Source organism: Labeo rohita, chromosome 25 (genome assembly GCF_022985175.1).
Source record: "Labeo rohita strain BAU-BD-2019 chromosome 25, IGBB_LRoh.1.0, whole genome shotgun sequence".
NCBI lineage: Eukaryota > Metazoa > Chordata > Actinopteri > Cypriniformes > Cyprinidae > Labeo > Labeo rohita.
The window spans coordinates 7,955,325-7,972,898 of NC_066893.1; the positions used below are offsets into that span (position 1 = coordinate 7,955,325).

Sequence of the window (17,574 nt, forward strand, 5' to 3'; positions counted from 1 at the left end):
ATGGTTTTGCTACACTAACCATAGTTTAACAATGGTATTTGTAGTAAAACTGTGGTATACAAATGGTAATCAATACACCATAAAACCATGGTCACTACACTTTTACTATTATAAAACCATAGTTCATTTTCATAAGGGTTATCATAATTGCAACTTTTTTCCAGCAAGTCAGCTATTTAAAAAAAAAGGTGAAGTAATTTTTTTAAACTTCATCCTATGTTGTTTTTCAAGGTGACGATCTTAAATACTTTGTAACACTCCTTTACAGTGTGATTGTTACACATTACACATCCTTTTTATTGTAATAACCGTAATTTATGCATATTTACAAGCAACTAACCATAAAACAAATCCCTAACTCTACCTTATTGAGATAGAGTAAGCTGAAGGGCAAGACTACTGATTTATTATTTAACGTGCAGTAAACTGTTTGCACTACAAACCAGTGCGTTCATAATTATAATCTTACATTAAAATAATATGGTTATCAACTTCCAATATCAAGCAGCAAATGCTTGTTTTGTACAGCTAATAATAGCTGGACGTGGATTAGATCAGAAACCACACCCATAAAATTTACAAATTGTGGTGCCCACTCTTACGGGAAAAGTAAGGTGGATAGTAAATTACATTTTAACATGCACGTAAAATAATGTGTAACCAAATACTTACAAGCATGCACGCAACTTAAAATTCCATAATTCAGTCACCATGACTTTGTTCACCTACAATTGCTAACTATGTTAATGAATAAAATTTGCACTTCAAAACATTATTATATGATTTTCCCTATAAAAGGTCAACGCTGTTACCATGATTTTATTTACTAAAAATTTATAACTGAAAAGGAGTAATTTCTAAATATACATTAAATTTTCAAGTGTAAAATCTGTTGTTTTAAACCATATCATTTTAAAGGGTCAACCCTGTTATATTTAAAATACTATGATGTTAATGAATACAATTTACACTTCAAAACATTACTTTCCAATAGCCTCGTGGTTAGCGTGCCAACATATAGCGCTGTGGGCATCCCAAGTTTGAATCCCGAATTTGAATTACCTTTCCCGATCCCACCCCCTTCTCTCTCTCCCACTTTTTTGTTATTCTGATATTTCATGTGATTTTCCCTTCTAAAGTTCAACCCCGTCACTATGATTTTGTTCACGAAAAATTTATAACTGAAAAGGGGTTGTTTCTAAAAATACAAGTATTAAAAATTTTCAAGTGTACTGTTGTTTTAAAGGATATCATTTTAAACGGTCAACCCTGTTATAATTAAAATAGTATGATGTTAATTAATACAATTTACACTTCAAAACATTATTTACCTGATATTTCATATGATTTTCCCTTATAAAGTTCAACCCCGTCACCATGATTTTGTTTACTAAAAATTGATAACTGAAAAGGGGTTATTTCTAAAAACAAAAGCATTAAAAACTCCCAAGTGTCAGCACCAATAGCCTCGTGGTTAGCGTGCCAACATATAGTGCCGTCATGCTGCGGACGTCCCAAGTTTGAATCCTGGCTCGCGGACTTTTCCCGATCCCACCCCCTTCTCTCTCTCCCACTTTGCTTCCTGTCCAACCTAAATAAAGGCATAAATACGCCACATATTTCATGTGATTTATAGTAGAGTGCAGGTACAGTACATATCAGAGTGTGATTCTGAAAGATACACTATTTGTTTAATACTTTATTAAAAACAACCTCATCTAACCAAAAAAGTTAACTAAGCATTTCAAAGAATGACCCAGATGTTTAATAAGTGCTATCTTTCATCTTTGACCTCATCTTATCTGCCAGTGGACTTTGATTGGAGACTCAGACACAGCCTGAGGAATATAAAACATCCTTAAGTATAAACCACAGTCAGGTAATGTAAGATAATGTTAAACTGTCACTTTGTTCTTTATGTTTTACGCAACATGTGAAAATATATGATGGTGAGGTTTGTTTATTCAGCGTAGTAGCCTATATATCCAGTAAATAGATAACAGAAAACAGTGTAACTAATGTAAAACTAGGTTGCTTTATTAAGTTAAAAGGTAACAAATTCATGCACAGATTCGAGACGAGTACAAAACACTTTTGGCTCAAACGAATAAAAAAAGCTTATCATTTTTTAGTTACAACAAAATGTTTGCTCAGGCACAAACAAATCGAAACTTCATTTCTGAAGCAGTGCCAATGGGCTGTCGAACCCACTGTCCTGCTGACGCACTTTCAACTCTGAAAATAAGCTCTTTGGACACTTTTTCCGCACACCATGTCCCTCAGATCCAGGGACTGGCTCTCTTTGTTTATTTGTTCTCCTGTCATCGGGTTTAGAGTAAGACGGAGGCTGAACGATCTCCTTGTATATGGTAACATCCGAGTTATCGCCGATTGAGCTTCCAAAGTTCAAACCGCAGCTGACCGAGAATGGCTTTCCAGGCTCTGGATAGGAGGAGGTCAGGTGGATGTTGCTGAAGTTAGAGCCGTTACTGGTTAAACTCCAGTCGCTCTGTCCGTCGTCCCGAACGGGAGCTTCTTCGATCAGAAAGGGCTGGACGGATGACGGTTCTGTTCTTCCAGACTCAAATCCCTCCAAGAACATTTCCCTGCTCTGCTTTCTCAGTGTGACATTAGGAGTCCTGACATCGCTGTTAAAAACACTATCATGCGCAAAGTGTGTGTGTTTCTGAGTTACCTGACCAACTGTAAAAGTCTCTTTAGGCTTGAGGGAATCTGGTTCGATGGCTTTAGATTTGACTCCTTTCTGTTTAGCCGTCATGGATGTGTAGTTGGTGTCTGTTAGACTGTAGATCTGATGGATCCGTTTGTCCTTACCATCCTTAAAGGCTTCAGCTCCCAGCACTTTAGCAGGAGAACCACTGGTTTCAATGTCCGTCTTGTCCGATCCGCCTAAGCAAAAATCAATTTGGTCTAGATTAAAGCGCTGTATCATCCTACAAATGAAGACTTGACCCAGTTGAGGTTTTACCTTGACAGTTCTGGGTTCTCGAAAGCTTGCGTTTGGCCACCGGGGTCTCGAGGACTTTGGCCATGGCGGCCAGTTTGCTAGCAGCGTTGATGATTTTCTTCTCTGCTCTGAAAAAGGAAAAGGTAGAATGAGGACCTAACCATAAAAAACAGAGATGACCATTTGTGCTTCTTCATACCCTGTGGCCTGGCCTCCGTCTTCCAGCAGCTCCTGCAGACAGGTAAGGTAGTACCTGCGCATACGCCTGGCTGTGTCCTGCCTTTCCCTCAGGACCTCCGTCCTGATCAGCTCTGCTGCCCGTTCCTTACTCTCCTGCAGGTAACGCAGCATGTCGCCTACAAACACATTGAGGAATTAATTAAATATAAGTAGAGGAAGCTACTTTATTAACTATTAGCTTCAGTTTCAAGAAGTTAATCTACAGATATGCCTTCTTCTACACTACTAGTCAAAAGTTTTTGAACTTACGTTTATTTATTTTTTTAATGTTTTTTTTTTTAAGAAGCTCACCAAGCCTGCATTTATTTGATCCAAAGTACAAGAAAAACAGTAAAATTCAGAAATATTTTTACGATTTAAAACAACTCTTTTCTATTTGAATATATTTTAAAATGTAATTTATTCCTGTGATTTCAAAGCTGAATTTTTAGCATCATTATTCCAATCACGTGATCCTTTAGAAATTATTTTAATGTTATGATTTGCTGCTAAAATAACATTTGTTATTATTATTATTATTAATAATATTATTATTATGTTGAAAACAGTTCAGTAATTTTTTTTAGGTTTCTTTAATGAATAATAAATTAATGAATAATAATTTAATAGCAATCTTTTGTAACATTATAAAAGTCTCTGTCCTCCCTTTTCATTAATTTAAAGCATTCTTGCTAAATAAAAAAGTATTAATTTCTATAATTTCTTTACCAAAAATAAATAAAGACTTAAAGTTTTGAATGGTATAGCATATAATGTTACAAAAGCTTTTTATTTCAGATTTAGCAAAGAATCCTAAATAAAAATAACTTTTAAACATTGATAATAATAATAATAATAATAATAAAAAATAATAAAAATAAATGTTTCTTGAACAGCAAATCAGCATATTAAAATGATTTCTGAAGGATCATGTGACACTGAAGACTGAAGTAATGATGCTGAAAATTTAGCTTTGATCACAGGAATAAATTACATTTTATAATAAAAAAAAACAAACAGAAAACAGTTATTTTAAATAGTAAAAATATTTCACAATATTACTGTTTTATTTGGGATACAGTAAATGCAGGCTTGGTGAGCAGAAGAGATGTCTTTAAAAAACAAAAAATCTTACTGTTCAAAAACTTCTGACTGGTAGTGTAGTTAAGCAGAGTATAACTTTAATTGGGTGCAAAAATAATAATATAAATAAATATATAAACAAAATATTTTTAATGATATTAAAATTATATTAATTGTAATTTAAAAATGTTAAATATAAATAAAATATATATTTTTAAATATAAATTTTTAAATATATTTAAAATTGAATTATATTTTAATGAGAAATGTGATGTGTATATAATGTGTTACGTAAAGCATCTTTATAAAGGTCTTGCACTCACCTTTGATTTTCTCCACTGCTTTCATGTATTGCTCCTTCATTTCCTCAAGACCTGCTTGAAGATTCTGCTGGCTGATTGAATCGCTGAAACATTGAAGAAGACTCTTAGTGTTGCTCTAAGACCCGCTGCACTCACAGTCGATGACATGCTCTTATGAAAGGAATCAAACAAACAAACTTGAAGTGTTTACAAACCTTGAAATTGATTCTGCATTTGAGGATTGTTTCAGTTCCTCAAGGGTTTTGAGATGACCCTGCTGCTCCTTCTGCAGGGCTGCCTCGTGCTCATCTGATTTGACATAAAAAAACAAAGGTTAAAAATCACTGTCATCCACATTGTGTTTGCTTCTTACAGGGATCCATTTGTTCCACTTGATAATAATGTGAGAGACTAATTTTCAAAATAAATCCATGTCGGTGCTGTTACCCTTGTGGGCAAGTGCAGCAACATATAGTGAGCAGCTACACTACCCTATCATAATAAAGCACAGTCAATAATAAATCAAATAAATAAACTGCAAAATCAAAAATGCATATACTGTTTAGAAAATTATTAATATTAACATATTAGATAAAAAGTATAATTTTACTTTAAGAATAAAAATCATGAAAAAACAAACTGAAAATATAAATATTCAGTTTAGCAACATATAATACAAGAATATGATAAAATTGCTGTATTATTTATTTTTACCCTTTTGCCGAGAAAACAAGAAATGATGGGGAGAAAAGACCAGTGCCTTTGTTGTTAACTGTAACTATTACAAAATATGTACAAATTTTAATTTAAATAAAGCTGAATTAAACACAAAATAAATATTAAATGACAAACTTACAAAAAAAGGTAATACTGCCTTGGCAACTAACTGAAATAAATTAAGTTGAAGTACTAAAATTAAATAAAAAAACGAATGAAAATGAAAGCCGAAAATAAAAAAATAATAGCCAATTAAAAAAATGAATAAACACTACATTAATATATAAACAGTACTAAAATAACACTTATATTTTAATTAGATATTTTACAAGCCATATTTGAACCATATTTTCCCCCTCAATAATGTTTTTTTTAATTATTTATAATTTTTCCACATTTTTTCAATGACTGTGGAAACCCTAGCACGGCTCTGATGGAAATAATGGTTTAAAATGTGTGATTACACACTTTATAATTATTATAATTACATTATATTATAATTTGCAATGAGAAATTCTTGGTTAATTGACTTAATTCACCCTATTAATTTTTTTATTTCCCAAAATGATTATTGAGAGGCCACAGTTTCTAAAATGTGACCCTGGACCACAAAACCAGTCATAAGTAGCACAGGTATATTTGTAGCAGTAGCCAACAATACATTGGATGGGTTGAAATGATTGATTTTTCATTTATGCCAAAAATCATTAGGAGATAAAATAAAGATCATTTTCCATGAAGACATTTTGTACATTTCCTATCGTAAATATATAAAAAACGTAATTTTTGATTAGTAATATGCATTGCTAAGAACTTCTTTTGGACAACGTTAAAGGTGTTTTTCTCAATATTTAGATTTTTTTGCATCCTCAGATTCCAGATTTTCAAATAGTTGTATCTTGACCAAATATGGTCCTATCCTAACAAACCATGCATCAATGGAAAGTTTGTTTATTCAGCTTTCAGTTTTCATAAATCTCCATTTCAAAAAATGTACCCTTATGACTGGTTTTGTGGTCCAGGTTCACAAATTGGAGAATCTCTCAATAAAACCTAAAAAGACTTCATATTAAAGATGGCTCTGAATAGTGACTCAGCACCTTTCATCTTCTGCAGGGTGTTTTTGTGCTCTCGTACGGTCCTCTGGAGCTGCCGGCAGGCCTTTTCCAGATGTCTCTGGAGCTCCTGATTCTTCTTCTGGAGTTTGGCTAGAGACTCACTGCATTCACCCTGCTTCCTCTGGGCCGTCAGACCTGCTGCAGGATGAGAAAGCATGAGGACGGCTGATCCAGTGGTGTGTGAGGCGTGCGTGATGTGGATCCTACCAATCTCTGCCTCGTGTCGCTGCTGGGTTTCCTTCAACACACGTCTCAGCTTGTCTTCGCTGCTCTGGAGTTTGAGACAAAGAAAATATTTGGTGTTTCTTTGGGTGGAGATTGAGAGATTGATGATGATGAATTCAAGACTGTATACATATGATGAATGTCTTGTGTAACAAAGGAGAAGGATCTCTTTGGGTGCAGCTGTGCTCACTACAATTTGTCACAAGAAGCAAACACGCACCTTCTTGCACTCCTGTTTAGCTTGGTTGACAGTTTGACTAAGTGTTTCTTTGCAGATCTCCCAGACTTTGGATCTAATAGTTCCTGGTGCACTGCTGAGCTTCTGTTCATCTCCACTCCCTCTCCTCTCCACTCCCTCCTGCAACGCCTCCTTTAGATCATTGAGCACCTCCTCCAGCACCTGTTGTCTTTCTTCCTGCAGCCTGCAAAATAACAGTCCTCCTTTAAAACACCAGTCAGGTGTCCTATATCAAAAGGGCCCTGCTCCATATAATGGACTTGGTTGAAGGTCCAAATTGCAGTTTCAGTGCAGCTTCTGAAGGGCTCTACACAATCCCAGCTGAGGAATAAGGGTCTTATCTAGCAAAACGATCTGCCATTTTCTTAAAAATATTACTATAGACTTTTTAAAATCACAAATGCTTAACCTTTCCAACATGACTATGTAATGCGTGTGGTTGGGCAGGTGCAAGACAAGCACTTGTGGTTAAAAAGTTTTTTTTTTAAGAAAATGACAGATCTTTTTTGCCAAATAAGACCCTTATTCCCTGGCTAGGATTGTGTAGAGCCTTTGAAGCTGCACTGAAACTGCACAGGGTTTCTGCAGGTTTTATGAGGGTAAATTTAAGACTTTAAGACCTTTTTTTTTAAAACCAACTAAAGAAAATTTAAGGAAAAAAAAAATTAATCGAAAGGGAAAAGAATACAGCAATATGTTCTCTAGTTCGAGTTTTACCTTCACTTTCAAATTCGGAGCAATTCAGCGTCTAGCAATTGTTAATTCGTTTCAGTTTTTCCTCTTTTCCTCCCCTTCCTTCGGTAAAAGTGCAGTGCACATTTTACTTTCACTTTCAAATTAGCAGCAATTCGGCGTCAAGCAGTTGTTTGTTTTAATTCTTTTGAGTTTTCCCTCTTTTTTTCACTTTCCTTCAGTTTTAAGTAGCTTGTAAAAGCGTTGTGCGCATTTTACTTTCACTTTTAAATTAGCGGCATTAACGCAACGTAACAAACTTTTATTAACAAAATGAATAAAAATACACCATGTTATATGCCTAATATAAAATAATAACTTACACAAAATTTAAATAGGTATACCAAACTAAAAATCAGTAAACACTATATAACCAAATAAATAAGAAATGTAGAAAGCTTGGAAGCACAGCATACACCTTGATGCAATGTATATTAAAAAAAAAAATTAAATAAATAAAATTTTTATAAAATTCATCAAACACTACCAAACACAGGGTTTCTGCAGATTTTATGAGGGTAAATTTAAAACTTTTTAAAGACCTTTTTAAAACCAACTAAAGAAAATTTAAGGAAAAAAAAAATGGAAGGGAAAAAACAATACAGCAATGTTCCCTAAGTATACTTTGAGTTTTACTTTCACTTTCAAATTAGTAGCAATTCAGCGTCTAGCAATTGTTTGTTTTTAGTTCGTTTGAATTTTCCCTCTTTTCCTCGCTTTCTTCAGCTTAAAGTAGCTTGTAAACAGGGCCGCTGCTGGCCAAATGGGTGCCCTAAGCAGAATTGTATTGTTGTGATCCCTCCTTCATTGTGAAAGTAAAAAATAAAAACACCTATTATACAGGGTCAAAATAGAACTTTAATAAAATTAAAAATTTTATTTTAAAAGTAATAAATAAATTGCAATTAAATTGTATTATTTATAAATTACAGTTGCAGATCTAGACAGTTACCTATGATTATGATTTTAGCATCCAGAAAACACACAAAAGAAATTTTACTAGGATAAAACCTAATTTCGGCAAGGGTTGTGACGTCCACATGTTTTTGTTTAAGAAATTATAGAGGTTGTAGCATTTCTATCACAAGATTAGGTGGATATTTGAATTAAACGTTTGGTCACTATTAAACTATTAAAAGATTTGATCGTCCTGTATGTGTAACAACAACAATTTTTAGGCCTTTGGTGCCCTTTGCAGGCATTTGTAATAATATGTAATGTACATAAATTGTTATTAGCCCACATTATGCATTGTAACAGTGTTATTTAATGAAATCATATGATTATTTTTAATTAACTGATTATTATTTACTCATTGTTTTTATATAGGTTAATGCATTTTAAGCCTTGGAAACTAGTAAGACAGGTGCGACATTAGCAACATTAAAGCACCTGAAAGTGATACACGGTGTCATCTTGGGGTTTTTTTGTTTTCTTTTCTCGGTGCCTGACCGCTTATTATGATTGCAGTCAGCCGCAAACATTAGGCTTTTAAATTAGCTGCATTATCGTAACATAACAAACTTTTATTAACAAAACGAATAATAATACACCATGTTACATACCTAATATTCATTTGGCACACTGCATTAAGCAGCTGCGTTCAGTTTTAATTGTATTGTCTGTTCTCCAACTAAACAAAATGATTTTTATTACTATACAAAAATCAAAATGACAAGTTCTTCGGGTGACTAACAGATGAAGCAGCACATACCGCCATCTACCGCGTATTGTTAAATGAATATTGAGCAACCTAAGCCATGTAACAGAAATTACACTTTCGCTTCACTTTAAAATGAAACACATGAGGAAACAATCCCTCACAAAAATTAATGCCATGATCATATGAATTTAAGACTTTCTGCTCTGATTTAAGACCTTTTTATGGCTTTAATTCACGGAAAAGCTATTTAAGACTTTTTAAGATCTGCGGAAACCCTGCTGCAGTTTAGACCTTCAACCGTTTAAGTCCACTATATAGAGAAAAAACCTAGAATGTTTTCCTCAAAAAACTTTAATTTCTTTGTAACTATAGAAAGAAAGACATGAACATCTTGGGTGACACGGGGGTGAGTAAATTACCAAATAAAATTAATCCTCTAAACCACATTCTGTTCAGGTCTGCCTTAGTAAACCCTCCTAATTACAGTGATTATTATGAACCTGATCTCTTGTTGATCCCGCCACTCCTGCTCCTTTTCTCTAAGAGTTTTCTGTAGCTCGGTGTCCTTTTGTTTGTCAGTTTGCTTCAGGTTCTGCTCCAGGACAGCTTGTAGTTTCTGCTTCTGTTCTCTCTGGAGGTGCGCCCTGAGGCGGGACATCTCCTCCTGTTTGTCTCGGATCCAAACGTCTCGTGCTGCAGCCAGCTCTGCTTTCACGAGGGCGGTCTGCTCCTGGCACGAACGCTCGAATCGAGTGCTGAGGGAAAGCATTTCCTCCTGGAGCTCCCCGTTTCTCCTGTTACACTGCTCCAGTTCTGCACATTTGGTGCGGATCGTGTCCTGCCACCTTTCCTCCACTGCCTTCACGGCTGAGGACACCTGGGATCAGGACGTGAGTATTGAGGAGTTCGGAAAATAAATCATTGAAAGTATGATCACTAGAACAAATACCTGTTCCCTGACATGCTGCTGTTGAAGTCGCTCCCATTCATCTTTCTCTGTCTGCAGGCTGCTTTTGTACTCTGGGAGGGAAATCAAGTCCTGAAGCCATCGAGAACGTGCCCTTGATATCGCACCTTCAACCTAGGAAAAGCAGAAATCATTATTACCCTGTTAAGCCAGACATAAAATAGAAGTCTGGAATAGAGCATACAGTTTAGACCAAAAGTTTTCATACACCTTGCAGAATTTGCAAAATGATAATTATAAGAGGGATCATACAAAATGCATGTTATTTTTATTTAGTACTGACCTGAACAAGATTTCACATGAAAGACATTTACATATAGTCCACAAGAATTGAATTGAATTTATAAAAATGACCCTTTTCAAAAGTTTACATACACTTGATTCTTAATACTGTGTCGTTACCTGAATTATCCACAGCTGTTTTTTTTTTGTTTTTTTGTTTAGTGGTAGTTGTTCATGAGTCCCTTGTTTGTCCTGAACAGTTAAACTGTTTGCTGTTCTTCGGGTCCCACAAATTCTTTGTTTTTTTTTAGCATTTTTGTGTATTTGAACCCTGTCCAAAAATGACTGTATGATTTTGAGATCCATCTTTTCACACTGAGGACAACTAAGGGACTCAACTACAACTATTACAGAAGGTTCAAACACTCACTGATGCTCCAGAAGGATACACAATGCATTAAGAGCCAGGGGTGAAAACTTTTGAACAGAATGAAGATGTGTACATTTTTCTTATTTTGCCTAAATCTCTTTTTTTTTGCTGAAAAACCAAAGCATTTTTGTGACCTGAAGGATTTTTCAGAAGAACAGCAGGCAGTTTAACTGTTCAGGACAAACAAGGGACTTATGAACAACTACCACTAAACAAAAAAACACAGCTGTGGATCATTCAGGTAACAACACAGTATTAAGAATCAAGTGTATGTAAACTTTTGAACAGGGTCATTTTTTATAAATTCAGCTATTATTTTCTCTTGTGGACTATATGTAAATGTATTTTATGTGAAATATCTTTCACTGCATGATTTAGTTTATAAAAAAACATTTATTCCCCCAAAATTCAAGATAAGGTGGCAAATATGCCCCCATATGACTTCTGTGTGTCTTTTATAATTGTATAATCTGATATAGTATCTGATATAATATCACATGTATATCAGTATGATATGATGTAATATTAGTATGAATGCAAATGTGATCTTGACTTTATAAAACGGCCTTAAAAAGAAAAAATATTAACTGACTTACATTTCAGACTCAATTTCATGTTCTTGCTGCATTTTGACAACGAAAAGCCACAGCAGAACCATTTTGCATTTCTGAGCACACAACTGTGTTTCGTTACTGAATCAGTTAGCCGTTTAAACAAATCAGTTAAATGAATGACTCAATGACTCACTCACACAGTGATTTGGCACCACCTTCTGGCAACTTTAGGTTGATATTTATAGCATTTTTCCCCTTTCCCCCCCAAATCATTTCAAATATTAAAACGTTTTGTTTTAAAACATCAAAATCTAACTTTAACTGCATTCATGTCCTGTATTAAACAGTCTGTGAATGCATCTTAGTGCCACTTCAGATACAGACTCTGTGCCTCCTCTGCATTGCAGACACATTTTGTTGAGTGATTTCATTTGATCAGTAACAGCCCTATAGTGTATTACTATTTGAACTTATTGATTACATTTAAAAATATGACACAAATGATGATGCATACATTTAATTACACTAGCAGTCAAAGTAGGCGGGGGGGCGGAACTATAGAAATGATAGAAATTAATACTTTTATTTAGCAAGGCTGCTTTAAATAGTTTAAAAGTTATGATAAAGACATTTATAATGTTATAAAAGGTTTCTGTTTTAGATAAATGCTGTTCTTCTTAACTTTCTTATTATCAAAGAAACCTAAAAAAAAAAAAACTGAATCAGCTGTTTTCAACATAATAACAATAAAAGTTTTTGAGAGGGCAAATCAGAATATTAGAATGATTCTGAAGGATCATGTGACTGGAGTAATAATGCTAAAATTCAGCTTTGAAATCACAGGAATATATTACATTTTAAAATAGTTATTTTAAATAGTAAAAAATATTTAAAAATTGTCCTGCTTTTGCTGTATTTTGGATCAAATAAATGCAGGCTTTTAAAGAAGAGACTTCTTTAAAAAACATTTAAAATCTTACTGTTAAAAACACTTTTGACTGGTAGTGTAGGTTAGGTAAAAAAAAAAAGGTCCTTCTAAAGGTAAAACTGCCCATAAAAAGGTAAAAATCAATTTAAACTTATTGGAAAAGTTAATTTCTGTTACTCCTGCAAACATATCAACCATCTAATAATCGTTATCAACAAAATTCCAGACAATATCGAGATATTATTTTTGTCATTATCACACATGCCTAGTTTGAATGCATTTGTTTTCATGTTAAAGGAGAAGTTCACTTCCGGAACAACAATTTACACTTAATGTACTCAGCCCCTTGCCATCCAAGATGTTTATGTTTTTCATGTGGTTGTAAACGATCGCAGCCAAGGAAGAAGGGTCTTATCTAGTGAAAAGATTGGTTATTTTCATGAAAATAATACAATTTATATAAAATCAAATGCTCGTCTTGTCTTGCTCTTCCCGACCTCTATTTTTTTTCCGGTTCATGTCAGTTAGGGTATGTCGAAAAACTCCTATATCACTGTTTTACCTTTTTTTTTTTAGGGTGTTTGATCTTCTTTGCATGTTCACTTTGCAAAGACTGGGTCAGAACTTCTGCAGTGATGTCGGATGATTTTGAAATGATTTTTGAAGATGAGGAATAAAATACGGTTGTAGTTTTTCAACATACCCTAACTGTCTTGAGTCAGAATACACAGAGTTCAGGGAGAGCAAAACAAGACGAGCGTTTGAGATTAAAAAGTATTTAAATTGTATTTTTTTAAATAAAAATAACCAATCGTTTCACTAGATAAGACCCTTCTTTCTCAGCTGGGATCGTTTACAACTGCATTTGGGATCGTTTGAAGCTGCATTTAAACTGTATTTTGGAAGTTCAAACTCGGGGCACCATATCAGTCCATTACATGAAGAAAAATGCAGAAATGTTTTCCTCAAAAAACATAATTTCTGTACGACTGAAGAAAGAAAGACATAAACATCTTGGATGACAAGGGGGTGAGCGCATTATGTGTAAATTCTGGAAGTGAGCTTCTCCTTTAACACTCCATACCTGGAGTGTTATGTCCTCAGTGTGTTTCTGCTGCATCTCTCTCTGAGCGTGTCGTACTGCTTCCTCCACGGCTCTGGCCTGGGCCGTAGCAGCCTCCTGCTGCAGGGTCTCCCTCTGAGCGCTGAGCCGGACCTCCAGCTCCTCCACTGAAATCAGCTGACCCGCAGTCTCAGCGGAGCTAGTCTGACACGCGCCCTCACGGGTATCTGACTGCCTGGCCTTTCTGACCTCTTCCTCAGCCTCCTGTAACCTCTGAGCCCAGGACTGCTCCAACTAGCACCAAGACAGACAGAAAGAAAGACAAATCAAACAAAAGACAGGCAAAAAGACATGCACACAGACAAAAATACAGACAAACACATAAAACATCTATAAATAAACAAGACACCAAAAATACAGGCAACAGATATGCAGACACACAGACGAAACATCAAATATGACAGCATCTAAATAGCACAACAGTGACGTTTAGTAAGATCATGGCTTGGCACTGAGTAGAAAGATCATTAATGTAAATTGTCCATCATCACTAACCGTCTCCTGCTCCTGCTGCCAGCTCTTTCTGGCTGTTTCCAGCTGCTCTCTGACCCGCAGCTCAATCTCAGCCTGTGTGTCTGTCTTCCACTGGGCTTTGAGCCGAGACATGTCCTCCTGATGCTGATGTTCCAGATCAGACCTCAGGCTCTCCAGAGCTGCCTCACTCTCCTCTCGCCTCTTTGACTGAAACAACAAGAAACATAAGCAAATATCTCACATGGTCAGACTTATGACTCTCAGAATAGTTTATTCCTCTAATTAGACAGGAAGAGTCTGTCCTAAATAGAGGAGAAAAGAAATAGTAGTAATAATAAAATTAAAAAAATAACAATAATAAGAATAATAATTAATAATAATGATAATAATATTAATTATTAAATTCATAAAAATTAAGGTATTAAAAATAAATTATTGAATACACAGGAAATAAAAATATAATAAAATTAAAAATATAATCAAAATAAATAATTAAATACATATTAAATAAATTAATTAATTAAATAATTCAATAATAACTCATAAAATGCCTCAGCAAACAATACCATAATAATTAAATAATTAATCATAATGATAATAGTAATAATAATGAATTCATAAAAATTAATGTATTAAACAAAATAAATGCTGAAAATCAATGTAAAAATGATTTTAACATTTCTAATAATACATAAAAATACATAATCTAAATAAATAAATACGTAATAAAAATTTAATACTTTAAGCTAAATATATGTAAAACGACAATTAAATATTAATATTTAACTAATTCAAAATTAAGATTTAAATTTAAAATATATATGAAGAGTCAATTTGCAAAAAAAGTTTTAGAGTCTTTCAAATAGGTAAAAAATAACAAAAAAATACAGCTAACACAAAACAAAAACATGATAACATCATAAAAAACATGATTTTTCAAATCTGTTTTTGCAGATAAACTCTTCATATATAAAATGTTAAAAACAGGTGTTCATATATGCATATTAAATGATTAAATAATAAAAAAAAAATGAAAATTAAATTCAATTAGTTTGAGCCATTTTATGTGATTGTGCTTTTTATTTTTTTATTTCTATAAAATATACATATTCAACGCTACAGTTCTATAATTATTTCTATACATTTTAAAATTTCTGTTTTTAACTGTAGTAATTAAAAAAAAAAAGAAAAAAAAGTATATATATATATATTTTACATTTTAAAAATATATATAAAAAATTAAAAATACATAAATTATATGCATATTAAAATTATTCGGTAAATAATTAATCAAAAAATTATTCAATTAAATTAAAACAATCAATCAATCAATTAAATGTATTTACTATCTAGTGCTTACCTCCTTTTCTATCAGTCTCCTCTGTTCTTCAAGCTTGTTTTGGAGATTTTCCTCCAGCTTGTCCTTCTCTTTGCAAACAGAAATGTAGCATTCCTGCACAGCTAACACCTCTTGACTGAGATCAGCCAGCTTTGACCTGTGGATGGACACAATGTTAATAAAGTCAGCTTCTGCATACTTTCTGAAGGTTAGAATCCATTATGAAATTTCCAATCATATTGTCTAAAGGTGTAGGTGCAGTGCAGTACTCGAGCTGTTGTATGTGCTGCTGATGCTGGCTGGTGAGTTGCTCGATGTGATCCGTGTGCTCCTGCGTGAGCTCCGCCCGGACACGATTCACCACGTCATCCCTGAACTGCTGCTGAGTCCTCTCATCCCTGCACACACAGAGCATTTCACCTATAAAACACCACAGAAGCTGCACCCGAGTGGAATTAACTCAGTTTAGCAAAACGAATGAAGATGTGACCTCTCTGCAGCTTCCTGTTTCTCCTGGTCCAGCTCCTGGATCATCTCCCTCATCTTGGTGCAAAGCTCAGAATTGGCTGCCTTCACCTTTTCCTCACTCTGCTTCAGCTCCTGATTCCTCTTCTCCAGAGCCTGCAGTTCACAACAGGGGTCAGGATGGTTGGCTAGAGTCTAACAACTAAATCATGACTTTTGGAGTCAGATCAGTGTTATTTTAGTATTATTTATAAATTATTATAGTCTTTATTAATATTCAGAATTAGCTTTTGTTTTAGTCATCATTATATGTTCTTTTGTAATTGTTTTTATTTCTGTATAATACACATAACTTTTGTATAATATATATTCAATGCTATATTTCTATAACCATTTCTAAATTTCAATTTTAGTTTTAATTGTAGTACTTAAAAATTATGATTGTTGCTTTGGCACATAACTGAAATGAAATATATTTAAGTTTGTATCTGATATTTGTTTTGTTAATTTTTTTTAACTTTATTTCAATTAACAAAAAATATTTTTAACACAACCGTGGTCTTTCCTCTCCCCCATTTCCTGTTTTTTTCTGTACTGGATGTATCAATAAATCAATAATCAATAAATTGAAAAAAAAAAAAAAAAAAAAAAAGCCAGAAATCGATTAATACAACCATTTCATCACCATAATCTGTTGCCAAGTTAATTTTCTGTATTTTACTTCCCCCATGATTTTTACAAATAAATGTACACATTTTTACATGTTCAGAGATTTCATTATAACAAGTATAATATTCTATTTTTAATAGAGTATTATACTTGTTATAATAATGATAATAATAATCATCAAATATGTTTTAAATCATTTCATTTCATATCTTAAGGAGAACATAAGAAGTAAGTAATAAAACGAAATCAATAAAAACAGATTACACAAACATAACAGAAGTTATTTTTACATTTTAATTAAAATTTTAAATATACAAAAATAATATTTTTTATTAGCATCATACAAAATAACAATAACATTTATAGATGTTAAGAGATTTTTTTATAACTTTTTATAAAAATATTATAATAGATTAATATACTTGTGTTAATAATAATACTAATAATAAATTATAATTTAATAAAATAATAATCAAATAAAATAATCAAATATGTTTTAAATAATTTTATATTTTAAGGAGAACATAAGTAGTAAAAACAAAAAGAAGTATTTTTAAAATGAAATGTTTTAAATTGTTTTATATTTTAAGGAGAACACAAGTAGTAAAAATAAAATGAAATTATAATATAATAATAATAATCAAACATGCTTTAAATGAGTTTATTTTTTTAAGAACATAAGTAGTAAAAAATAAAATGAAATCAACAAAAAAGATAAATTAGTTTATGTTAATCAACATTTTAAAATATAGAAAAAAATTGTAATACAATATCATACTTTATTATTAATAATAATAAACAATAATAATATTAATCATCATCATAATCTCTTTACTGTCTACATCAATAAAAGGAAAAAGGCCAAAAATATATTAATACAACCATTTCAATCAGCATGCATTTTGAGTTTTTTTATCTATTAAATTATATTATAGGTAAAATAGATTTTTGTATTGGATTTATTAATTTATTTATTTTGTGTGTGTGTGTGTGTGTGTGTGTGTGTGCACATATTATTTATTTAATTTCATTTTTTTTTTTAACTTTTTTAAAAACTTTAAGATTTCTAATTTTAACATTTTCTAAGCTCACCTAAGTTCTAAGTTCACCTATCATCTATATATAATTATTCACTAAA

At 32.8% G+C, this 17,574-nt stretch overlaps 1 protein-coding gene across 3 annotated transcripts in view; it reads right to left on the minus strand.

Moving 5' to 3' along the window:
• Nucleotides 1–2,012: 2,012 nt before the first annotated feature.
• cep152 (centrosomal protein 152) overlaps nt 2,013–17,574 on the minus strand; it is a 32,655-nt gene continuing 17,093 nt past the window's right edge. For 2 of the 3 annotated variants that reach the window (XM_051099625.1, XM_051099626.1), the window contains 14 exons: nt 15,793–15,923; nt 15,572–15,700; nt 15,324–15,459; nt 13,985–14,170; nt 13,451–13,723; nt 10,215–10,346; nt 9,766–10,142; nt 6,853–7,054; nt 6,390–6,678; nt 4,788–4,881; nt 4,594–4,676; nt 3,168–3,324; nt 2,990–3,096; nt 2,013–2,910 (listed from right to left, as the gene is read on the minus strand). In XM_051099625.1, coding sequence (XP_050955582.1) covers nt 2,174–2,910; nt 2,990–3,096; nt 3,168–3,324; nt 4,594–4,676; nt 4,788–4,881; nt 6,390–6,678; nt 6,853–7,054; nt 9,766–10,142; nt 10,215–10,346; nt 13,451–13,723; nt 13,985–14,170; nt 15,324–15,459; nt 15,572–15,700; nt 15,793–15,923 — 3,033 coding nt within the window. In that variant the 3' untranslated portion in view covers nt 2,013–2,173. The remainder of the gene's footprint in view (nt 2,911–2,989; nt 3,097–3,167; nt 3,325–4,593; nt 4,677–4,787; nt 4,882–6,389; nt 6,679–6,852; nt 7,055–9,765; nt 10,143–10,214; nt 10,347–13,450; nt 13,724–13,984; nt 14,171–15,323; nt 15,460–15,571; nt 15,701–15,792; nt 15,924–17,574) is intronic. The other variant, XM_051099627.1, reaches the window with a different exon arrangement.